General features: G+C 40.3%; 1 protein-coding gene across 1 annotated transcript in view; it reads left to right on the plus strand.

Moving 5' to 3' along the window:
• Positions 1-352: 352 nt before the first annotated feature.
• The window catches only part of LOC124221646 (igLON family member 5-like), an 81,628-nt gene continuing 55,146 nt past the window's right edge, over positions 353-26,834 (plus strand). The window contains exons 1-2 of the mRNA XM_046631842.2: positions 353-393; positions 22,898-22,994. Of these exons, the coding sequence (XP_046487798.1) occupies positions 22,940-22,994 (55 nt within the window). The 5' untranslated portion in view covers positions 353-393; positions 22,898-22,939. The remainder of the gene's footprint in view (positions 394-22,897; positions 22,995-26,834) is intronic.

Consider the following 26,834-nt stretch of genomic DNA (forward strand, 5'->3'; position numbering starts at 1 on the left):
CGCGATAGGACAGAATAATATGAGAATTACCATTATTGATCTCTCTGACAACGTTATAGGTATAACGATTATTTATTCATGTATGAAGAATTTATCGGGTATAAAGCTTCTGGGTTACCGAAATTTTTAATGACATAATGTCGTAACTGCGATTATCGAAAAAAAATTTTCCACTTGGTTTCACGCCTAAAGTAAAATCTTACAGCACGGCCATCAATTATTCATTACTCATTTCACAGATCATTATACATTCTGAATATGAACTGAGCAATTTTACTTCAAGTCTAAAAGCTCGACGCTTTTTTTTCAGAAACTAACCGACGAAAGTCAGGGTTCAAAATTCTATGGTGCTTTAAAACTATATCGGTGACCTACGCATTGCTACATCAAAAGGTACGGATATTACATACAAACGAATGATATTGATCATCTCCGTCTCGATACATTTGTTACAAATCTACCTAGTCGTTTGACTAAAACGGTAGTATATCAAGCGGACAGACAGACACACATGACGCATTTGGCGCACCGTGTCGTAAATCGATTCGATTTTCTCGCCCCAATACTTTCGAGGTTACCCCTTTAAAATGCGATACAACGTGAAATGCGCAAAAAATCCGACTTTAACACCACCGATATCCTTTTTCCTCGTTCAGTATTCCTCTATTGACCGAGTCCCCGGAAACTGATAATAACAATACCATAAATAATAATGATAATAATAGTAATAACAACGACCAGAGCGTGTGTTGCGGAATTTATGTTTTACCGCAAAACGAGCGAATGTAGTTGTATTTATTATTATAGTATAAATATAGAAATAAGGACTGTTCGTTTTTCTAAAGAAAGTTCTGTTCTTGAGAATGAAAATAAACAGTTTGTCCGCTTTAGAAACGATAATCATCAACGGTGTCATGCGGCATGCATATATTATTTTAAAGGCTCGATCCTTAGTTAATGTTACGTTTACTAAATAGGTGTACCTAGAATTTCTTAAAACTGATTAAGGTCGTGTGAAATTGGAATGTTCAACCATCGAGTCATCCGTAATAATAATCATCATTTTAAAGTGAAAAATGACTTTGTGCGACGAAAAAAAAAAGCATGAAAAATTTCACGGCAATCCGTTCAACTGTTGCATCATTAGACTTTGATAATTCAGTTTTCTGCAAAAGAAAAAAAATGTTCGTGGGAATTGAAAACACGCTTAAAAAAAGTTATAGGTTTAACCATATTCCATCTCTTCAAATGATCTTAAGCTTTTACCTTCTGAAAAATTTATGAACATTTGGAGTGGAAGGAAAACTGAAATGAAGTGAGTAAATGTTGAAAAATCAAAGATATAAATCTTGGATGGTAAAACTTGAAAATTCGTTAATGTAGTGCGCATTTTTTCCGGCGAAAATCCACACAGTCAAATACAAGAAAGAAAGTTCTTGAAATATTCAAGAAACAGGAGAAAATTCAGCAACAGTCGAGAAGATATTTGCACAAAAAAGTTTTATAGTTCTCGGGGCTAAATTTTCGGCAGTCAAGGCGTCAAATCCATCTAAAGTGAGTCTTTGCCGTCTGATCTGTGAAGAGAAAGACAATTTCCGAGCTGTGATTGCCGGCTTAACTTGGAAGGACGTTGTAAGTCCTAAAAAGACCCAATAAGACCCACGCGAAACGACGCGAGAAGGTTTATCCGCCTGTTTCTTATTCTGTCCCAAATCGATCCAAATCTCTGTGAGAATTTCTGGTCTTCGTGCATTTTCGTTTTCCATTTTTTATGCGAACTTGCAGGCACCTTATAAAGACAACGTTTTGTTCTTTATTAGTCACTGTTCTTCAAACACTGAGAGAAATTTTTAGTTCCGGTTACCGCTCAGTCCTTGACTATTTTCATTTTTTACCACAATCGAAAAATATAGTTATAGGTACAAAATGAAAGTTAGTTTTCTAGCTGTTACCGGAAAGTCTAATATCCGTTACTATTATTTCTCATTACGATCACTGTTGCTATATTTTCTTGTAACTGTTGCGAAAATTCAATGCTTGTGCAACGATAAATTGTGATGCTAAAGCCTCGTTTAACTAAAAAAGTACAGAAAACCGAAAAAATTGGTTTTGCGTTGCAATTACCAAAAAAGGATCGACGATAGCGCAAAATGGTTAGGCGTACCTCGTTTTTCGTAACTCCAACAATATTCAAACAGTTTTTTTTTTTTTTAACCATACCTGTTTTACTGAATTTTTCTAGTTACTATAACAAATGAAATTTTTCTCAGTGAACGAGCCCTAATCCTCGCTAATTGCCAATCGTAATCAACGTTCGCGTCTAGTTTGGGTATCGCCATATTACGCATCCCGCATATGGCCATAATTGAAAACGTATCAAACGAAAAGAATAAGGTAAAATGTCTCATCCAGAAGCCGAAATTTCAACCGCACGAGTAGCGAGCTTTCCCCGAAATCGTTTCTCCATTTTCTCGAGTATTCGCTATTCCCCCTGCGGATTTCTCTTCCACGCACAAATCAAGTGCGTTCACCGTGCCCACTTTGCGTTGAACGAGCGTACATTGAAGGAGGGAATTGACGTCGCTTGTCTAGTTTTATTTTTATTTTCCCCACTTTCGCGTGCGATGAAAGTCCCAAGATTGTTACGAGAACTTCGAGTGTCAAAAAATTTCAAAGAGTTCTTCAATCGAATTTCAATGTATTTTCCATCAACCTGCAGTATCTGATAGAAAAGTTCGTGAAAAAAATGCAAGGAGCCTGAAGTATGTTATCAAAGAGTTTGAGCTTCTGTCTTCTGTTCTTGTAGAAAAAAAGAAACAAAGAATACCGTCCTTTCGATGCCTTTGAAGAAAAAGCAAAGTTACACTTATCGACGGAGACTTAGGACTATTGAAATTCGGAGACGAATATTGTCGAATCCACGGTATCGCAGACAGCGCAAAACTGAAAGCCGTCCAAGTGATGTATCATGACCCGTTTTTAAAGTCTAAAAGTCGGGCGGCATATTTTTTCAAGGTAAAAAAAAAAAACAAAAAGAAAACGTATCGTAAAACATTCTTGAAACGTCTTTTTGGCGTCATTCAGTATTCCGCACTCTGGGACTTTCCACGAAAATTTTATAAATTTTTGTTCTTTTGAAATTGAATGAAAATTGAGAATCAGGAATCTTCGAACACTCTCGACGTCACGTGTGTTTCAAAGTGCACCGGAAAATGAAAAAATAAAACGAAATTACGTGTTATACAAAGAAGTTGCCGAGAGAGCAGCGCAAAGTCTTATATACGGAAGTGACTTCACGCAGCCCGGAAATTGACGAAGTGCATTAACATAAATTTCACTCTGCCTGCAAGCAGAGAAAATATCCTGGCCACTTTCACATATTTGTATCTGCTCTCCGTCTGGCCCAATCACGACGATATACGTGACATCTATATGTATACGTTTACCCGCTGAACAAAGCACTAAAATTTAGTGATGACGATAGGTTCGTTATTGCAAAGCTCTCTTGGCGTACGACGTATTATATCCCATCGTTATCATTTTCTTTTTAATTTCCTTCCCTTCCCATATTTCGCTCAGTTTTATTTCTATCTTTTCTTCCTGTTATCCTCATCTACACGTATGCATGCGGCACCTGCGCACATGCACATCGACCCTCCTCGCTCAGGATTCTGTTGTTCTAACAATTCCCCCCCTCCGTGTTAGTCGTGTTTTTTCACCTCTTTTTATCCCGTTTCTTTGTTTCCACCCTCTCTCCCTGGCCCTTTGTTTCCTTCTGACCCTCGGCGCGAATGCGTTACCTCTAACCAAACTCCGTCTACATTTTCTCACGTTGAAGGCCCTGATGTATCAATCTTCGAACCCTTGGCGAACCGGCCAAGATAAAGCTAGTTTTACCTGGTACCTATATCACAGAGCTGGACTTCAGATCCTATTTACTTAATTGTCAGCGATGTTGAGTTATGAGAATACGCAAGCTCAAGTCGGTACTGGTTAAATCGAGCCCTTTGCTTCCCTCTCTTTTTCAAATATTTACAGGTACTCGTAGTCAGTGGATTATTATACGAACACGTTCCTCTCTACGCAGCTCGCGTCGTTCATCAATTCTTATGTATAGTACAATATAATATTCTTCTGCAGCTCGATACTATTGTTGGAATATACGTGTGCAGGGATTCCATTTGCGAGTGAAGGCGGGAGAGGGAAAAGGCGGAATGAAACCAGACTGCGAGCCGAGATATTCCGATAACAACGCGTCTGGCTGGAAATAAAAAAAAAAACAGGATAACTTGATAGTTAGGAAAAGTAAAATAATTCAATGGTAACGGTATCAGTCATTAATACTCTGCTTCGTACTGGTTCGCGGTAAAAAAGAAAACCATACCTGAACCTTTAGTTCAACTTATAACTTTCCATGCTCACTATGCCGATACATACTCGAAAAATAATCAAGTGAAAAAACTGAAGACACAATTTTCAAGTATCTAATAGTCGGTGAATCATTTCTCATGCCAACCTTGCCACGGTCAGTGATGAACTTGTCCCGCATCTGGTTACAGCGATATACAGAGCCACTTGTTGGCAAGATGTCGTTACGGTCTAAGTGCCATCTTCTTCTTCCTGCACAACTTGACAACTGTGCTAATAGGAGCACCGAGTGCCAGGGTTCACTGAAAAACGAAAAAAAAAAAAAAAAAATAGACCTACCGAGTGAAAAAGAGTTCAGAGTCCGTGAAATTTATTCTGGTTCACCAATTAATGATCACGACTTTGTCAAGTCGTATTTTTCCTCGTCGTTCATGGGATTGAAGTTCGTAACGTTGATGTGACGATGCGTTTTTTAAAGACTCATTATTTTATAATTACTTTAGGATTGTCTGAAATTCCGTGAACCCTAATTAGTATTAACGTAGTTATATTTGAGAAAGTAAACTGCATCTTCGAAGTTGTATACCATAGTTGCAAAGCAGTGATTTTTCATTCACCGTTACGTTGTTACGTTAACGTTACATCACTGAAAGAACAATACAGTGAAAAATGTCCTCGACCTCCATTTAAGGTCAAGTTAATCATTAAAACCGTCATAGTGGTGATAAAAATGGTTAAACTATATCCAGCAATAACTCCATTGGACTTTGAAGAAGAAACTAATAGTGAAGCGACTGCTGCTACTCAAACCTACAGACGTTTTGAATTTTCATACCGTGTGCAACAGTTCTATTTACCATCTAAATACGAATGAAGACTGCGCTTCATCGAGGTATCCAAGTTCACCAAACCTAACCAACCTCAACCAAAAAGGAATTTGACACGTCTGACAACACGCGTCGTTATCCTTAGACGCAAATCGCTCGGCCCTGCAGCAACGTCGTTTTATAAACGGGAGTAAAAACCTGCAAAGTCGTTGTCTTTTATCATGGTTTAGAAGTCATCGGAGTCCGAAACCTTCCCGCAGGCAGGTTGGTCTGAAAATTTAGAAACGTGGCTTCTTGGTGTAACAATGATCTCGCGCCTGAGTTTCTCCTCAGGCCCCGCGTCACTCTGGCGAATGCCATACATTCAATACCCTCCCAGTGGTACCACCATCCCCCCGATATATGCTCCGAATATATTATCGCCCCTTCGCCTTTTTTCGTACTCTTTGTTTTCCTCGCTCTCCCTCGGCTCCCTCTCCCTGTCTCTCTCTCTCTCACTCTTTCTCCCTCTCGCTCCTCTTCCCTTTCTTTCGCACATCATTCGAGCTCTTTGTTTTCTTCCGTTTTTTAACCACTCGCCCGCCCGCCATCAAGAACCTCACCAGACAAGCACATCAATCTTCTTAGCTGGATGAATATAGAAGCAACCACCGAAGTCGGAGACCATGAGCTCGCTGAGTTGGGGGAAAAAGAGGTTCACCAACTATTTACTCTCGGTTTTTGCTCACTCGTAAACAGTGTCTGTAAATCCTTCGGGGGAAACATGGATGATCGGCCCCCATCAAGGTACGGGCAAAGGCTGCATCATCCACATTTACCCGGAATAAAGGTTGAAGAGGTATTACGTATACATATTTACCTTTGGAGGAACGATTTTCACGGGCCGACGAGTCTCGGGAGAGCTTTTCATTTATTTATTTATTTTTTTCTGTTTTTCATAACGCAGTATCTACTTCTTCTCAACTTTTTCTCGTACTCTTCTTTCGAAAGAGTTTACTACTCTTTTTAAGTGTACATATCCAGGGTGAAAGTCGGAATCCTTTAAACGTCGTATTTCTCATAGCTTCGGGCAGTCAAAGTAAAGGCGTCTGTTGTTACATTATGCTTCAGCAATACAGCTACGCAGTGTTAGTCGAAAGCCTTTGAAATCCAATATTAAAATTATCTCTAGACTCGGAAAAAATTTTCATTCGAATCAGCGACTTCTTTGTACTCACGTTCAACGTACATTCAACATATTTGATCAAAAACTAATTATTCAACGAGTAGAGTCGAAAGAAGAACGGCTTAAGTTATCCAACGGAATTTTGCACCCAGCTCAATGACGATTAAATTCTGTATCAGCGTGCTTTGGAATTCCCAACTAATTTATCCAAGTCAACTCATGATCAGTGCAACGGGAATCAGTCAACTCTCAACGTGATCGTTGTAGAAGACTTGAACCTCCGAGTCAGCGAATCCAGTGGCTTATTATAAAATGCGAAGTCTCATAAAGGAACCGTCAGTGTCCAAACAGCTGTTGTCTAATGTTGACGAGATTATGAGACTGCACAGACGTCACGAAATCCATTTATTAAATAATTCATGTTTGACGAACCGCAGCCATTCGTTGAAAAAAATCCATCCCGTGCACAGCTTGACCCATTTCTCAGCTTTGCCGACTTCGTCGCATAAGCCGGGAAGGATTTGCAAACTGTCTTGCATGGTTCTTCATTTATCGGAAAATTGGTGCTGTAATATTCAGATAAACTTCTGACGCTGAATTTATGCTCGAGAGATCATCCTCTGGGGACTAAGAGTGACGTTGGATGAGAAAGCTAGGAGAGTAGGGAAGACGTCAGGTTGCATAACATCCAACGTCCGACGTTCTTGTCAGTCGCAGCATGTCTGGTGCAATAGTTGGGTAAGGTTGAAAACGTGGGTGCAAAAGCCGTTCCCACACGCTTTGATCACCTACGAGATCCATAAAAGTCAACCTTCACTTTGGTCCCCATGTTTTATACTGTCACCGCCACATTTTCTCTGTCCGTGGTTATAATCTCTTCGCGAGATGATAGTTACCCTTATTTTTACATAAGGATATTGATTCTGCGACAACTGATTTTTCTCCCTAGTCGAGGGAGACGATAGTGAGAAAGAAGGACGATATTGTTTTGAGAATTCGAGGTTGTGTAAAGAATGCTCGCAGGTGCCGCGTGGATAAATAATCAGGTACACTTTGTTAACAATTTCACAATAATCTCTTATTATAGCATTAGCACGAATACATCTTCAATTCAGCGAGGTTCACAAGTAACAGGAAAAGAGGAAGAGACAGACGGTACATGTGCATCAGTTTCATTGGCTTAACACAAGTAACGCTGTACACAGCGAATACCAACGCCCCCTGTTGGTCAGGTTTAACGTCTGTAATGTAGGAAACTACAGAGGTTAAAGTATCGCAACTGGATAGCAGTTTTGAGAACTATGGTACAACTTTTTTATTTTCTTCTTGGCCTGGTGTGTTACTCGTAAATGTCCCTCAATGTCCCTACGAATTTGACCTGAAAAATAATTCAGATGAAATTCTGATGAAATTTTCAAATTTGTAAAACATCGCGGAGGCTCCATTTTTCTTTTTCTCTGCTTAATCGTCCTTAAATTCGGTTTATCGTCGCGTCGAGCGCCGCGGTGATTGGAGACGCCATATCTGACAGGCGGTGAGCTAAGTGACAGAGGTGAACCGAAGGGTTTAAAAATTTGTGGAGACTAGCAGGTGCGTCTGAAGCGCCGGCGTCGAAGGACGGCGGAGTTTATATAGGATCCGAAAATCATTGAGGCCATAAAAGCGAATTCCTGTTGTACCAGGTGTTCGGTCGTATTTATCGCCATGGTAGAATTTTCCACAAGGGAAACGGGACAAGGGCTGATGGTGCTGTATAGTGACTCATAACTTCGAGTCGTCGATTATCGAACGGTTCACTGCGTAATTGAAATCGTTTCCTTGAAACTTTCGAGGGTGGGATTGGCTTGTAAACTGTACTTTTTACAAAAAGAAAACTAACTCATTTTACTAGAACTTGCTAATGGTTTTCCCGATCGCTTTATATTAGTTTGGCGTTCACAATGTCCCTGGTTCATTTTACCTCCGCTGATGTGTGCATAAGGATTAAATTCTTGCCCACAGCTCGCAGTCTTCCCTTCGCCTTTTTCCGCACAAGTGGTACATTACGAAACTTCTCTGTAACACCACATTATGCCTATGTATAACTGTGAACTTGATTCACCCACTATATCACTCACTATACGTGGAGCATTCCAGATATTTTTGTAAATATTAGCTATTAACTAAGAAAAAAAAAATACGGGAATATGATTTTATGAAAATTGATATTTTTCTTAATCTTGAACTTTTGAAACATTCCTCACTAATGAACGTAAAATCTGCAAATGACAAACCTGCCGTGTTCCACGTTTACTGGTAATTTAAGGGAAAATTTGGGGAGATTTGTAAAAAAAAAAATGCGCCGTAATCGATTCCGATCAAATTTCCACACAACATTCGACATTAGGAGACAAAAATTTTAAGACCAGAATGGATATGCCCAGAGTTCTAGTTTCGGAGTTAAGAATATTTAAATAATCCGTTATTAAATAATGATTTGCTTTCTTTCAAGTCAAATCTTACTTATGGATGGATGAGTTTTTGATTTTCAGGTGACAAAACTGTGTGAAAAAAACAGATTAAAAATCTTCATTACATCCCCCCTTAAACTACGAGTAAACGAAATTTGCAGAAATGTCTCCTTTACGGTGATAATACGATATGGCAATTTTTGAAAAAAATTCGCCGTCATGAGTTTCGTTCGTTGGTTGAAATGAGCTGAAATGCCACATATTAAACACGCAATTCGGGACCACATCAAACATTAACCCCCAGGTTTACCCGGGCATGAGATACGATGTGTAAACATTTTCCACGCATGTTCACCGCGCACTAAATACTGAGCCCATTAGCTAATAATAGTCAGATTTTAAGGGCAACCTCACCATTATGTGTATGCCAAACTCGCAACTTAATTAGCCAATGTCAACAGCGCCGAATGGCGTAAAAACAGTTTTAAAAATTTGGAAACATTATCGACAACGAAAATTATGCGTAAAATAGTATACATATCGTTCTATCAAAACTTGTAGCTAAAACTAAATATTGTGAAATTTTGGTTAACAAATAGTGATACCTATACAACCTATGGCCAAAAGCTCGGTTTACTTTGGTTGAAATTGTCGAGGGAATATTTACTGAATCGATATTGGACAGCCGTACCTTGAATTTGCGTGAAATTTCGCATTTCGCTGGAGTCTCACCGAATGCACAACAGCCGCGAAAATTCCACTACGCGTGTAATCGATGATATTTGTAACAGTTTCAAATCGCCCTGGACAGCGGTAATAATTTCCAGGGACTTTTACTACAACGCTCTAGAGAAGGATGAAGATTTTTGAAAAATTTTCGGAGACTCGGAACTTATCTCTTTATTTATATTCTTGCATTTTTGTGTATCTCTTCTTGTTTGTTCTTCACCAATGCCGCCTCGTTTACTCCCCCTGAAACCACTGAAGGCTTTCATTCCGGGAAAAAAAGAAAAATTAACCTGTACTTCAAAGGCGCAAACATTTGAACTTCGGTTTTCACCGCCAGGCATCGGTCGTACGAATTTACCTGTGTCTGTAAATATTTTGAGTCTGTGATACATAGAGTATTGACGATTAGGTGTATATAAGTATATACAGGCACAACTCGAGGGTTGATTTTTGATTACAGTCACGAGGAAAAGCTCGTATTTTGTTGAATCGATAAATGCGTTTACAATCCTTCGTTTCACGGTATCGGGATTTCTTTCCTCCCTTCCTGTCTCACTTTCTCTATTTCCACTTATTTGATTTCATCGTATCCTTTTGACACCGCGAAATTGGTTCCATTCGTAATAAGAACGATATTCTTTCCTTATACGGATCGCTGATAGATGTATCGTGTATACGAAAGATCTACGAAGCGTAATTACCAATGTTATTTTTTTCTATTGCCCTTTCGGCAACAATAATTTACACAAATATATGTATAACGGAGATTCGTCCTTTATGCATCGACCATTGTACGATGTTACTTTTGTACTTTAGTACGTCAAAGACGTGACCAGCAATTTGTTGTTGTTTGTTTTTTTTCAAGTTTCAAGTAAATCTCAAAGCTAAGATATCAAAGCGCTCGAGTTTCACTTCCAACGACTGCTAGCTCCCCGTTTTGAATAGGTATACTTTCATTCGCAGTATAATATGTCTAAGAGCAACACGGCTGTGAGATTCGGACTCGCTGTGTGATCTTTAAGAAAAGTCAACGGAGGGTGTAACTACTACGGGTACGCACCTACATACATATCACATATATATACGAGTTTCAACATCAATCCGAGAAAATATCGGTACATATTATGGGGCTAATTAAAACTTTTCCGCTTTTGTATAATATAACAGCAATTACTTTGTACTTGTGCAGAATCAAGCTCGTTATTCAAATTGCTCAGTGGCTATGGTGTAAAGATTACGGTACAATCTTTGTTGCCGCCAACTGAATTCTCAACAGCTGCTCGCAGTGCTTATACAACCTCGAACAGAATATCCACCGTTTTTTATTTGAATAATTATTATCATAATTATCCTGCAGTATGGGATTCTATAGGTATAGATTATACCGATTAATGCACTTCTCCGTGAGGACCAAAAGTTTCACTAACTATAAGTTGAAGTTGCTACTCTTTAGAACTCGTATTATAGTTTCCGCTGGGAAATCGTGGAATTAAATTATAAATATTCCTATATCTTCAACTGCGACAATGTTTTAATCATTCATTTTTTCTCTTCGATCACTGAAGCGATTGTCATCATTTATTTGCAAGCTAAAGACGCCGTGTTGTATCCGATGAAAATAATCGGTCTACAGTCTGGAAGAAATCCATCGGCTAACCCGCATTACGAGTATGAAAGAAAAGGTATTATCTTCATTTAACGCATCCGACAACCCTTGTGTATCGATAGCCCTCGTCTCCAGACGCGTGAGGGTAAAGTGCAAGCACAGATTTGTGTGTATCGACCAATGATTTTGACAAACAGTATAAGAAATCACTTGGGTGAACACGCTGAACGGATTTACCCCACCATCCCTCCGCACTCCATGCAGGAGTTATCGAACATGCACTGAGAAAAATTTTTAACTCCGGTTATCAGTCTCAGTCTTTGACTATTTTCATTTTTCATCACAATCGAGAAAATATAGTTCTAGGTAGAAAATGAAAATTAGTTTTCTAGCTGTTACCGAAAAGTCTAGTATCCGTTACTATTCTTTCTCATTACGATCACTGTTACTATATTTTCTTGCAACTGATGCGAAAATTTAATGCTTGTGCGACGATAAATTGACGTTGAAGCCTTGTTTAACTAAAAAAGTAGAGTAAACCGAAGAAACTGATTTTCCGTTACAATTACCAAAAAGGATCGGGGATAGCGCAAAATGGTTACGCGTACCTCGTTTTTCGTAACTCCAACAATATTCAAACAGTTTTTTTAACGATACATGTTTTACTGAATTTTTCTAGTCACTGTAGCAAATGAAATTTTTCTCAGTGTGAGTGTGAAATTGGTGAACCGTGATTGTTGCAGCTGGAACAAGCGCAGTTTGAAAAATCGCGTCATCGATCAAAATCCGAACAAAGGGATTGACGATAATTCAAATAACGCCACGTAATTGATGTAAAAATATAAATATAGAAAATTGCCGACCTTTGGTGACAGCTAAAAAGTCATTCGGTTGTATCGACAAGGTTAACGTACCTGTGAATACAAAAGTAACATATTTCCGTGATTTTACCTTCATTCAGTTACATTCGAAGAGGGATCGACACGCGAGTCGTGGGTCGAAAGTGGTCGTTGTTCCAATGTCCCGTCGACTGTTTATCCGCAGTGTAATATAATCTCCGATAACGCATATCGCCCCCCTTTTCCGAGGACATGACACGCCCTGATCAATGCGCGTCAAAAATTTTTATCTGCAGCCGGTAGGTATTATGTGCACACGTAAGGATGATTGAACGGCTGTGATTAACGTTGACGTGAAAGCGGTGCGTTTTACCAACATGCATCCTGTCCCGCACAAAAGAACCGCGATTTATACGACGCGCTGATAACACGCTTCCACGATTACAATATTCAAGGCGCTATAATTCGACCGGACAAAATACAATACAAACGGGGAATACAATGGGGCTGCAGGGCTGAATTCGGGAGAAAATATCATATTCTCATGCTCAAATAATCAACGTTGCGCGTTATCGGGGTGATTTTATCCAGTATAATCACCTCGGATATATTCACCTTATCTTTTATTCTTACGGAGATAGTGTGAGTTACGTTTTCTAGTCTTCATTTTCACGTAGCTAAATCTGCTGTTCATCTTGATATTTTTTTACGGTAGAGAAGATAAGATAAACAGCTTACTGAATCGTATACGGTGACGTCAATAGGACTCGAAACGCAGAAGTGAATTTTGCGAACGTAAATTATGCAACAAAAACGTTCCTCTGAAAGAAAATTCTCGCAATTTACTATCAATGAGCGAAAGGATTTGCTTCAGAAAAACATATTTCACCACCCTTAATTACATTTCACTTGATATCACCAGATTTTTCCTTATTTCAAAAAAAAAGAACAACCGTCAAGACCATTAAATCACCCTCGTTACCTCGACAAAAAATTATTCCCAGTAACAACATATCTTTTTCTGACGTCCGCAAAAAGACATTTTCTTCAATCAACATTAGTTTTATTTTTTTTTTTTTCAAGTGTATTAAGAATCTCCCGTTCTTATGGTTATCTTTTTATACCACATTACGTATAGAGATAATTGCTTGAGGAGCCGTATCTTTCATTTTACCTCGACAAATAATCTCATCTTCGTCTGATAGTAGTACTCGTTATCTTGCAAGCTACATAATTATAACGAGCTCCTTGAACTCGATTTTGAACCTCGCGCCCAAGCCCAACGTCAAAAACATGTCAGGCTCCGACCGCTGGTGAAAGAAATTTGGAAATTGTTCGCGCTCCGCGATCGCGTCTCAAGTATTTCCGGAATTTGATTCTGACCTTAGTCGTAATCCCGGATCGTCATCCCTCCGTCCCCCAAGATACCAGCCATCGACAGCAGCAGATGCCAGAGCCCCGAAAGATGGCCGAGCGAGGGGAACTCGTGTCTATGAGACACAGGGGGTATAGGGGGGGGGGGGGGGGGGGAGGGGGGGGGGCAGAGTTTTATTGCCCCGCTGATAACGGATGAGAACTTTTACTCCAGGCGGTGCCCGTGACTCATCGCATTTTCCTAGAGAAGAAACCCGAGGTCTGCAGGGGTGCGAGACCGGCGGACCCTTCGAGAAGGCTGGCACCGTGGCTCCGACGTCGATGACAGTACAAAACGGTACGGGGGATGAAACATATTGTGCTCCTTCCCCGCAGGAGTCTCATTTCCAGCTACATTTCCGCCCCGTAACCACCGCAATGAAATTCCTTTTTATTTCCGTTTTATTAACCACCCATTTCTACCTCACTTCCTTCCTTCAACTACTCTTTGTCTAGCCAGACTCACGCCCCAGTATTATCTCTTGGCGTTTCCTGTTTTAACGACTGTTTTCTCCTTCGTTTGAATTTCGAAAGTTGGCGAGTATGTCGCGTAATCGCCGAAGACTCGTTACTACTAATTTCAAGTATCCTTGCCTCGCGGTCATAGTGATGTAACAAACTTACCTGGCGTTGGGTAGACTTGATTATATTAGAAGCCCCTGCGAGGCTTTGAACCTTGTGTAGAGGATTGTATCATCATATGCAGGGCGACTTGTGATAATCAAGTGGAAGTAAAACTTCTTTAACGTACACGTTGACGAAGCTTGCATAATATTGCAAAAACGCTGGCTATTTACATGCTCATTTGAGGCAGGCATTTTTTCTCATCTTTAATAGACTCGAAATTTGGAAATTGGAATTACTTGATTTCGATGAAACTTGCTACTTCAGAGTTTTTTGAGAAGACTGATTACGGGCATAAAATTGAAATCCAAAAGTGCAAAATAGTGGATCTAGAGAGCCTACCATTTTAAAATCTTAGATTCTTAATTCAAATTTGTAATTAATGCCTTCAGAAACACTCAGGTACCAAGTTTCGTCCAAATCCTGTAATTTCCTGTATTTTAGTTGGAACCATAATGGATCCAAGCTTTAAGTTCGAGTTCGTAATTATCGACTACGAAAATCCCGGGTCTTCAAATTTCGATTCAATCAGCGGTCAGGAAAACGTAGGCCCCAATTCGTTGAATACAGCTTGCAGCTTTGCTGCATCGTAGCTTCATCCAATACGCGCGCTGGAAAACTTTCACTTAGACTTTACCATCCTCATTTTGCATGCACATCACGACTATTGGGCTGACGATCTGGGAGTTACGGTACACGTTGTATAGAGACTACGAAAAACAGTTTCTCGATCATCTGGACCGGACGCACTTTTGCCACTTTGAATCCAACCAAAAAAAAAAAACACAACCGCAAAAAAGTAGTTGCAATTGCAGACGCGTATTTATACTCACAGTTTCATTGATCGCAACCAAGTACGTAACGAGTGATTACAATAATTCGCGAAACAAAAGCGGCCATCTGGCCTATCGTAAAAACCCCGGAGAATATCCGATGAAAAGACCACTCATTCGAACAATAACTCGTTCACAGGGACGAGAAGTGGGAGGAATGAATAGGCAGTTTCAAGAAACGACAGGAAATCGGAAAACGGATTTCGGATTAATGACGTCCATTATCGTCAAACTCGATTATTATATTTTTGTGACGCGGAAGTAGTCATCATACTTTGAGCCATAAGTGCAGTACAAGTACTCAGCTTCCCAGAACTGCTGTATTCTTCAGCCAATGGACAATGCTATGGGGTACTTTTAACGTTACAGAAATTCTTTCGCCTCCTGCATTACAGTTTCAGCTGGGATAGATGTAACGGTTTTGATCACTTTACCACACTGAGAAAAATTTCATTTGTTATAGTAACTAGAAAAATTCAGTAAAACATGTATCGTTATAGAAATTGTTAGAATATTGTTGGAATTACGAAAAACGAGGTACGCGTAACCATTTTGCGCTATCGTCGATCCTTTTTCGGTAATTGCAACGCAAAATCAGTTTTCGAGGTTTACTCTACTTTTTTAGTTAAACAAGGCTTTAAAGTCAATTTATTGTTGCACAAGCATTAAATTTTCGCAACAGTTACAAGAAAATATAGTAACAGTGATCGTAATGAGAAAGAATAGTAACGGATACTAGACTTTCCGGTAACAGCTAGAAAACTAATTTTCATTTTCTACCTAGAACTATATTTTTCGATTGTGGTAAAAAATGAAATTAGTTAAGGACTGAGCGGTAACCGGAACAAAAAAATTCTCTCAGTGTACCAATCGTGGTCATATTCATTGCGTGTAACCTGAGCTGGTTATGACCAAAAACGGTACAGCGATGCTTCGATCTACGCAAACGCTAATCTTCAGACAGTGAACTGTACCAAGTATCGAATACTTCTGGCCAAGACCTTTTCAAAGTCGGATTTCGGTTACGAATCGAGCAATCGAAGAGATACAACGTCAAATTAATGTTTACGGGACTTTAAAAAAAGTGACGTTTCAGCCTCGGAGTCCGTGAACAGGATGAGTCGTACGTTACTAATCAACGTTATGAAGCGTGACTTACAAGAAACGGTTCGGTCGTGGCGTATTACTCACCGTCGAATCCCAAGGGAAGCAGTCCCATTTCTCCTCGTCTTGTCATTCGTTTTTCCTGTCTCCTCGGTGTTCCCCGTCGTTCTATCCTGGAAAAGTGACGGACCCTGTATCAGCTCTCTTCTATTCCCGTGTTCCAGTCTTGAAAATTGTCCGGGGACCACGGCGTACTAACGAACGTGACAAGAGCCGAGCGGACTTATCATTCTTGGGATCATATCACGGATATTTGAAATCGGTGGTTCGGAACAGACTGTAATGAAACGTCACCCCGTGTTTGATCTCAGCGGCCGGAAATCCACTATAAATAATTCATCCGGCAAGATTCCGCCGGCTCGAGGTGCTCGTAGGTGCGAGTCCGGTTCCTCGCACTTCGGCACGTCTAATGAAACGAACCTGCTGTTCCTGGCCATGGTTTGAGTTATCGTTTCTCTCGTATCTCCGAGACCCCGCGCGATCGGAATTACGTGAGTGCGGTTGTGTGTCCTCGAATCACGCACCGGTTATTGATTCAAAGGTAGATTTCGGCGAGCGTTTTGGAATCGGAAAGAGGATTGAAAAATTTAACGTCATTTTACAACGATCCCGAGTTGTGTTACGAGCTTTGTTTCCGATCAAGCAGACGCAGGTTTGACCGGCGGTAAATTAAGACGAAAATTCTTGAATACTCGCGAAGTAATGAAAATTCTTTCCAAGAGCGTGATTCTTTTACCATCGGGCGAAAAAAAGAAAGAAAGTTACACGAACGGCATTGCGAAAGTTTATCAAGAGCGCTTCTTGAAATTCATGTAAAAAGAATTTCCGAGATTATTTTCTAACGTATACTACTTGCGGATTCTTTCTTTTTTTTATTTTTAATCCTGTAGACGTAAAGAATCTAATTGAACTTTGATGACGAACACCTGAACTCTGACTACGAAAAGTTTTCATACCCGAAGCATTTCTTCGAGAAGATCTTTCCGACAAATGGGGGGAAAATACTGATTCGACCACGTTTGAATTATTCTCTACCGTATCCCGTAATTCTTTAGTGATACGAACGACGCCTCCGGCATCCAGAAACACGCTTCTGGCTCTTTCATTTTTACTTATTTCATTTTCCTTCAAGGTTCACTCATTTCACCCTCGTATCTCTTCAAGATTCTGTATACAGAACTGGTTTTGGCGTACGAGGCTGAAATTCTCAAGTCAGAAACGGTGCCGCAGAGACTTACCGGTGCGAACATACATACACATGTATTACACACATATAATACATAGACACACCTGATCCTGCTAAGTAAATTGTAAATTTAAAATTCTGAACGTCAAACGACTAGCAAAGTATCCGAGGCTGCAGAGCCGCGCGTCTGCTCGAGGAAATATGCATCCAACTTTTGATACCTACATATTTTCTTTCCGGGCGAAACGCGCCTCGCGAACATCCTGCTCAGCCGTACCTGACCCTGATTGTTAATTCAGAGTCCATACCTGCAGTTCGGCGCAAAGTGCTGCAGCTGCATTCGAACTCAAATCGTTCCTACGTTTTTCCCGTTCTCGGTAATTTGCGATGTGTACCTGTAATACAGTTTCCTCGTATCCTTTTTCCTTTTCCGTCTCTTCTTCGAATCGGGCGAGAGGAGAAGGGCGGATTTATGGCCTCGCCTGGAGTCCATGAACCACTCGATAAGCGGAGGGTATAATCGTTGATAGGATATCGTCGATAAATACTGCGAAAGCTCTAAAGCTCCGGTGCGGATCCGCGAGTTGTTGGTGTAGAGCGTAATTGCAATCAGCACCGGAACAAGTTGATAGTCGGGAGGTTCATTGTCTCCTCACCGCAAACGAGGGAAAGTGTCGGTAGCGCGGTGCACAACAGCATTGGCTGAGGGTGAGGGGCTGAGTTTCACGGCGTGATTAGCAAATTTCATGCAAATACCCCCGCGGCGCAGAATTCGCGGAGGGGGAGAACTACCCACCGCATGAATATTCCGCTTGCCATTCTCGCGATTTATCCAACAGATAAAGTAGTCCGTGGTGACTGGAGCGAACAGCCTCTTCTCTTCTCAACCCCCGAGCCAACAGAATCCGCGCCTCTTTGGACTCCCCTCTCTTAAAGAAATTTCTAGTAATTATGGTCAACCGTAAAATCGTCAACCATTTTCAGTGCCTTACCATAACCGAAGAATACAATTCTCGGTTGAAAAATGAAAATTAGTTTTTTAACTGCGTAAGATGAGGACATGCGTATTTTACTGTTATTTTTTAATTATTCAAGGTTACGTAATATTTTACTAGATAATGTAGCTAACGAAACAAACTAAACAAAAGGATTTAACGCACGTTGTGACGTGACCAGAAAATTTATTACTTGTACCACATTTTCTTCTGGTTTGATCAATACGTAAACCGTTGTTGTAAAGATACCCGTTTAACTATAGAATTTTTCAATAACTGTAGCAATTGAAAATTTTCTCAGTATACAGACGACGAAATAACTATTGTTTTACGGAATTGTGAAAGGGATTTATTTTACCCAACTTGACAGACATTGTTTGAATTAAACCCTCGCGGATGAGCCATGCGATCTTTTAAGCGACGGTAAAGTTTTTAACTACGGAACTTGTGCTATTTCTGTATCAACTGATCCGGACTTACTATTCTTGTTAAATCGATTGAAAATTTCTAACCGTCGCGTGACGTTTTATAATCTTGCAAATTTTATTCACCTTCGGATAATTGAATGCCTATTGAATATTCATGTACAAGGTTTTTCGAATATACGTAGTATAGGTATAACCGTTGAAGGATTTCCACTTAGAAGAACACGTCTTGCTACATGTACTTGGAAAATTCAATTAACATTTCAAATAAACTTGAACTTTTCTTGGTTTTCTCCATTATGTTTTGGTTTTTCTTTTTTTTTTCGAGATATTCCGTCGATACTCCGATTTTCCAAAACTGTCCCACACAACATGAAATCTTTCTAAGAAACTTTCAATAAAATATTTTATAGAAAGATTATGAGAATTTTTTTAAGAACAACAACAATCAAGAAATCTTTTGCAAGTTTCTCGCGCGGACATTTTCAACTTGCAGCAACCTTTTTTTGAAATATTTTTGCAATTTTTCTTTCTTTTCATGAAAGATTTCAGAAAGTTTTCTGAAGTATTCATCGTTATGTGGGTGTGACTACGAAGAATTAAATTTGTGCACTCAAAAAGACTTCATACGGCATAATTTACTGCATTGTTTACATTCAAAATTAGTCGCAATCACCGATATATAATTTTTTCCGCGATCCGAACTATTGCTTTGTCCGTAAAAAAGGTAAAATTTGACTAATTGTTAATTATAATACCTCGCGAGTAAAGCTCCATTGATCATAAAGAATATCTCGCAGAACGAATAAATGCGGATTCAATTTTCACCGGTTAAATACATTACACAATCCTCGGGTAATCGAATCTATAAATTAGTGACCAAACTAAAAGGAGACTGGGATTAGGATACAGTTCTGTGCCACTTCGCTTGAGACGAGAAGAGAAACTAATTGCTTGTTCAATGTCATTGGCATTATTCTCGTATCAATTATACAACCATCCGTCAAAAAGAATATGACGTAATGATGTATTGAAATGAGCAACTGTTACAGCTGTTCTTTAAAGTCTAGAATTCGATGTAAATCCTAATGAGGAATAAAAAAACCACGTGACGAAGAGAATCGAGGAAAAAGCAAAAATGTAACAGAAGTTGGCAACTGCAAATTGTGCAGATAGTCGGGATCTGAAGTCAACGCGAGACTCGGGGATCTCACCTCGATCGCAATTCGCCGAGCAAACATCGCGACTGAGTTGTCACCGGTAATTTTACGATCGAATGTCACCTGAATACCCCGGGGAACATTAATCGAACGTTGCGTCGAGGGTGTGAAACGGCGTTGGATAGACCGAAATAACTCTCCAAGGTCTACTTAAATCTCGTTCCTCAATTGAGGTCAATTTTCCTTAAGCCCTCAGCTTACGAGTAATCGGTCGTAACGACAAGGACTTCTGCAATTCTCGGACTCGATGCAGAGAGAAGACTTCTTATCCCCGATAGTAAGAAGAAGAAGTAGTAGATTGGTTATTTATCCGTCGTTTAAAGGTCTGCGGTTAATTTATTTTATTTGCGAAATAAACAGTTTAATCTCTAATTTATATTTACGACGATTCTTGCGGTTATACGTACGGCATAAGGTAAAAGGTTAGCGAAGACATGCGATCGCCTTGAGAAACTCACGGTCGCGACGATGCCGTGCTTTATTTTTACTCGCGTAATCGAATCCATAATCGATTTATTTGCACAATTTATATCCGTCATCAGAGGCAGATGTATTCCATAGCCGGCTTACTGCATTCACCGGGAAAACAACGGGTCCTCCATCACGGTTTGACAGCCTTTCTTCCGGTTCCGAAACCCGAATATCAAATAGACCATTCGCATGCCCGACAGAAAAACGCTGGAATTATTATCATCACGGTAGAAGTCCGAAGGAAGACTCAGGCTGCGGATGGGCTGGAAGTTGTTGTTCATAATTAAAGCGGAGCCAGCAGGTCGAGTTCGTTATAAATTACTGTAAATGGGAAAGTTGAATGAGTAAAAAGCAGCTAGCCTGCGAAGCTACTTTTGAAATTCCCCGCCTACGCTTTACTTCAACCTTCAAAGCATCGGGCTGGCAATTTTTTCGCGTTTCTCTCTTCCAGCCCTCCTTTTACGCCCGCTGCACATCGCCACCGTGTTCGAATTCCAGCGCAGCTCTTCGACCCTTCGACATCGTCTCTTCCAACGTCCGCCGCATGCTTTACTCTGCTTTCATTCGTATTTTATCCGACGCCAATTTTGCCCCGTCCCCTGCTTCCACCCCTGCAGCTAATTTACCTCCCCGACTAGCCCAGGTTTCATCTCTCCCACCGAGTTTTACTCCACCTGGACGGGCGACGAGACGCCCTGACGAAACACCCTGCTGGTCAAGACGGACCGTGGGCTGCGGGGTAATTGGACCCGGAGGCAAATCGCTAGTTGGTTAATTAAGCGGTGAAACTATGACGGCCACCCGACGAACCTGAAACGTGCTCGAGGCTGCGGTGAACGGCGTATGATCGACGTCGATTTCAGGGATCAAAGAATCCGAATGAAGGAAATGTTCTTTGAGATAACGAGGCTTCAATCGAGACAGCAAAGATCATTGGAGATCATTGCTAATCGGTTGAAATCACGTGACAGGGTTAAAAATCGTTGTAAGTCTTGTTGTAAAAGACAAGTGATTCATATTCATTAGCATTTTATCGATGTTCGTCCTATCATCGTGTGCTTTCGTTAATTTTCAATAATTAGCTATTTATTTTTTGAGATTCACTGCGATTATATCCAATCCGGAAATTACTGAAAATCGCCAACATCACACGCAAATCATCGTAATTTAATGGAGATCACTTGGTAGACTGGAAACAAAGTAGAAATTAATTGAATTGAAACCAATTATTCGATTTCCATCGTGTCGATTGTTTAGGAATTCCGATTATCACCCGACTGAAGACTCAGATACTTCACCTCGTGTTATCTACAGTGCAAAAGATACTCCGATGTGCTTTTCTTTCACTTGCTAATAAGCCCGTACACAATCATTGCTCCTGGTTGTAGCTGAAACTTGGTTGTAAACTTCTAACCAGCACGTAATATTGCAGTAAGTGTGTAAAGTTTCAAATATACAAGATGACGAGCTCTTTTGCGTACCCGCCCGGGCACTTCGAACATTCCCTAGAAATAATGGAGCATAGAGGAATAGCGAGGAAATTTAAATTGGCATAAATAAGTGTGCAGAAAATGGGACATTGTTTCAATTTACATTCCTCTCACTGTTCCTTGGACATTCGGCACGCTCCATTTTCGTCAGGGTTCACAGTTTTAAATTAGGTTGAAACATTTTCAAGTGACAGCAGAACCCTCAAAATACTTCTGAATTGTTCTGAGCCTTTTTCCCCCGTGTAAACGTTTTTGAGTTTCGAAATATTGAAAACCCTCTACAGTACGACCTTTTGTAAAATTGTTACAAATTTCTGAAGAGTGTATCTCTTTTATACTGATAATTTCAAGATCAATTCTACAACGGAATTATTTCTTCTTGATTATTAGAGTAGCCTGAAATATTTGTCGTTTAAAAACTTATAAAATCATTCTAAGCAACGTCGATTTCAATCGTCTTATCGGTTCAATTCCGTGATGGATTCATTATTTAATTCTTTTTGAAACACTGTAAAAGCTTTGCTCCTTTCTAAAAATTTCAAAACGCTTCAAGAGCCAAGAATAATAATTATTTCATCAAGAAACCAACGGTTAAACGAGGGGAAAGAATACAATTTTAATATAATAGAATATTCTGAGAATTTTAAAAGTGGACGAACTGTTTGTTTTATTCACCCATTCGTCAAGTAGCCAGCGGCTGCTTGTCTATATAATAGTATTCTTCATGATCCAGAAGGTTCCAAGTCACGTGTAAGATTTTGATACATGCGACTACAACAATATATAAGAGTGGATCGTAAACGGATCATCAAACTGGTGGTATGCGAGACTTTTAAAAGGTGGTTTAAATCATAAATTTAACACAAACGGCGAGAACTTAATATTCAAGCAGTACTTCTAGAGCTTGCATAAAACTACAGTATTCGTGCAACGTTTTCAACTCCAACCTCTGCAACGTATAAATATTCTGACAAGGTTTATGCAATATTGCGTGCTGTGTGAGCAGAAATGCTTGTGTCCCGATGCTCTGAGATCGTGGAATTCTGGGCCCCTTTTCTTCCAGTAAGCACTGAGCTCTGATTTCTGTTCCAGGTAGAACGATTGCACAATGAAGACTACATAAGTTGCGCGACCATGAGGGCGTTTGTATTGATCCTCCTCTCCTTGCAACTCCTGGTCTACACGGCAGGTAAGACGTCATTTCTGGGCTCGTTCCTCGTCAAATAAAATCCGACATTCACCGAACTTAACGCAGGAATTCAGAAATATCTTAATTCGATCCCGGTGATATTTTCCCCCGATGATTGGAGATCGTTAAACGCAGCTAATTGGCGATTGGATGGCTCGCCGTGTGTTTAACCCTCCAACCAATCAACCGGACGAGAGAAGTTGGAGCAGCTAGGAAGGCTCTGAAAGAAGTTTTATCTTTCCGATTCGAAAGTTGATTAGTGCAACTCGTCGTGCCGAGAACAGACGCAATGTATTTGGAACGAACAAGCGGTGTCCCGTTTAATCTTTCCTATTTTCTGTACCCACTCATTCCGCTACACGGTCACCAATTTTCCACATCGAGTTTTTACCATTTTTTACCGTCGCACCGCCTCGCTGGAGATGAATCCTGCAAAGTCGTTCGGTATAAACCAGCCTGTGACTCGAGGATTGCAAAAAATTCTGACCCCGAGTCGTGGTCGAAACACCGCGTTATTTTAGCGGCGAAATTATACCCAACGCGTCAATATTATGCGGGTAAAAAATCTGCTGCCTAAAGAATTTTTGAAAATATCTGGAAGTCAGCGGGCTCTTTTACCCTCCGAGTGGGTTCGGTCACCCCCTGAACCTTTCTGGAATTCTGATGGCAAGCGTTTCTCCCGCGGGAACCACTTATCTCACGACTTACTCTATTCCAAGTGGCTTGTTATTTGGCCTAACAAGTGGAAAAAGGTAGAAGAAGGGATAAAAAAAAAAAAATAAAACATGTTTCAAAACTCATTTCTGTATTCTGCACAGTTATACCGTATCTATTAAGAGACGTTTCCAGAGGTTGTTGACAGTTTTTTCAATTCGAACAAAACGCAGTCTACAAACGTCGAATTTTAATACGTGAATGGTACTTATCGGTATTGCGTCATTATACATGACAATTGAAGAAAGAGCCGAAGTCAAGGTTGATCTCTGACTGACAGTCAGTACCTTCTCAGTTTTAACTTATTTTTACACTTTCTGATCCAAACTTTGGAAATGATTATATGCAAATTTTTCGAAAGTTAAGTAATGCAACTGAGAGTTTTGAACAAGGTACACTCAATTGGCGGCAATTCCCCGCGTGGCGTGTTTATATGTGTGAATACCGAGGCGCAGGAAAAAGGAAGAATCTCAAACTTGAGTGAATCCACTTGAGTGGCGTCGCTTGCTTCGACTTCCAAGTAGCAATTTTACTCCAACTTGTTCTACTTCCATTTTTACCCGCGGGACTGAATGTCGAATGGATTCAGCATCGTCACCTACTAGGCCAAATTTACAAAAGATTTCCGAATTCAGAGCAGAGCAGACAAAAGGAATCGTGTAAAACAGGTTCTTCGTTCGGGTAAAATTGTAGGTTCACCTATGTTCCGAAGGGTTCTGCAGTAGATGCGTGCACTATGTACGGAATGCGAATGAAACGATCGGATTCTCCCGTTCTGGCCAGGCTTTCCGCCCCCACCATGGATCGGCAAGTAGCTCCACATGCACTGCGGGGCTGGCACATGCCATCGAGTATGTGCAACATACACCGTCCCTCTTCGACATAACCCAATTAGAGTGGGTATATCGAAGCTACCGCTGCAGTTACAAATAATGGCCACGGCGAAATTCAATCGCGCTTATGTAGAGTATAGGAAATGATTGACCACAGCGCTAGAGTTAATTACGCTCCATTATTGGAAAACGCCCGGCATTGCGGCGAGACATCGGCACCGATCAGCGAACATTCTGACCTGACTTTGACGCGAAAGTTATAATTCTCAATTTCAACAGATTGCCAAAATACAGATAAGGTTATGACGTTTTGATTACTTGGCTCGAACTCGGTCTGTGTTTTCTATATCGTAAATTTGGTAAGACGGTTACCGAATCCGTATACCTGTATTTTGTACATCAAACCTTCTTAATGAACTCTGGCTGAATGATTCCTTTTTTACTGTACACACACTTCGGTGGAATCTTCGAGATGAAGTTAAAAGGACGAAATAAAAAATGCCAAAGCTCAGATTACTCCCAGGCTTCCGCATTCCAAACTGTGTCCGTGTGGCAAGCCTTAGAAAGAAGGGAAAATCAAGCGAACCTTCGCCACAATAGCAACTTGGTTTGAATGCGAATGAGGTCCTCGCGATCGAACTCTGCTCTAATTAAGAAAGTTCGAGCTCTCCCTCTCACGTTAGAAACTTCATAGAGATAGACCAGATCTTGGGCTTGGCTTGTGTGATTAAGCCCGCTGCTTTCAGCCATCTACACCCAGCCATGATCAGCACGGTTTTATGTGTGTGTACGTACTTTGTGCATTATGGGTTCTTGAAGAGTTTTCATGTTTCGACCGTAAAAGCTTATGAAATAGATATTGGCAAACAGTTTTGCCAGATTAAACCGTGTAGAAGGATCGTAAAAGTTACAACGATAGTATTTCTATATACATGACATGCAAGCTTCTTTACCTTTCGTCGAAAAATGATTTTTTCCCCTTTACTCTCTCCTTTTTCAGCTCGCAAGTACCGCTTGTTTCATTCAACCAATCGATTTACGGCGCGTGATAAACGCACGATTCTATCGATCCTCCGGCAATTGTCAATTCACGGTTTTGCGACTACACCTACATACGTACTATACCTAGGTATTTACCTACAGCGTGAATTGCTAATGCTACTGAATGTTCGGTCGTCTGCTGTAGTTTAATGCGCATGCGCTACAATCCGAGAGCAATTGTTTGCCAGGGCGACCAACCGTCGCGACCATAACCTCAAAAATTTTGACATCGATCGTTGGCATTTGCGTTCAACATTTTTTATGTTACATACGTCGCGGCGAACGGTCGTCTAAGTTTACGAGGGTTGGTCGCCCTGGCAAACAATTGCTCTCGGATTGTAGCGCATGCGCGTTAAACTGCAGCAGACGAGGGAACATTCAGTCGTTAGCAATTCACACTGTATATTCACGTTGCACAATATCCGGATATTCGAGCTTCCAATTTTCTCGGGAATGTGACAGTTATTTACATTTTAATATTGATCGCATTTCCACTCCGGGCAATCATTGCTCCGTGTATACATACCCACTTCAACCCAAGCTGCTCGATTCTCTGGGTAAATAATTACCGGTAGCAAAATTGCACGAGCCGATCATTAATTTCACACGCCGTTTTAATCGCTCGATATTTTGGTATAATTACGTAACATCACTGCACAGTATAATTGCATTATACTTGTATCACTCAAAATTTAACGTCAGATCATTTTTGGGCAATAAAATTCGTTTCTTTGTCCATCGTTGTGAATTTTTTAAGACGCAAATATTTATATACCGTTCAACCTGTGCAATCCAGGAAACAATATTCACTTGATAAACATGAATCTTATACCCGGCTGAAATATAAAGATCGTTTGATTTTACCTTCAGGCATTTTCTTTTATCCATTGATATTCATATGCAGTATTAAATAAATATTGACTCACAGCTATTGAAACGTACATCTGTATCGAACTTCTCAAAGAATTTTGCTTTTCGCTGTGCAGCTTTCATAGCTTTAGCGAATCGATGAAAGTTTAACTCACTCCGGACATACGGAACCATTGGATTAGATCAGACGTAATGAGATTTTTTGCAACGTTCGGAGAACACCTGCCGACCATTGAGAGTGAAATCGCCCATCGTCTCGGCGATCGTTTCGTTACGATTCTACTGGAATCGAGCATCGGAAACGTATGAAAACGGGAAATAGGAATAGAAATAGAAATAGAAATATAATACTTAATAACGGAACAGCACTTGCATTGAACGT

This window comes from Neodiprion pinetum, chromosome 6, assembly GCF_021155775.2.
Source record: "Neodiprion pinetum isolate iyNeoPine1 chromosome 6, iyNeoPine1.2, whole genome shotgun sequence".
NCBI lineage: Eukaryota > Metazoa > Arthropoda > Insecta > Hymenoptera > Diprionidae > Neodiprion > Neodiprion pinetum.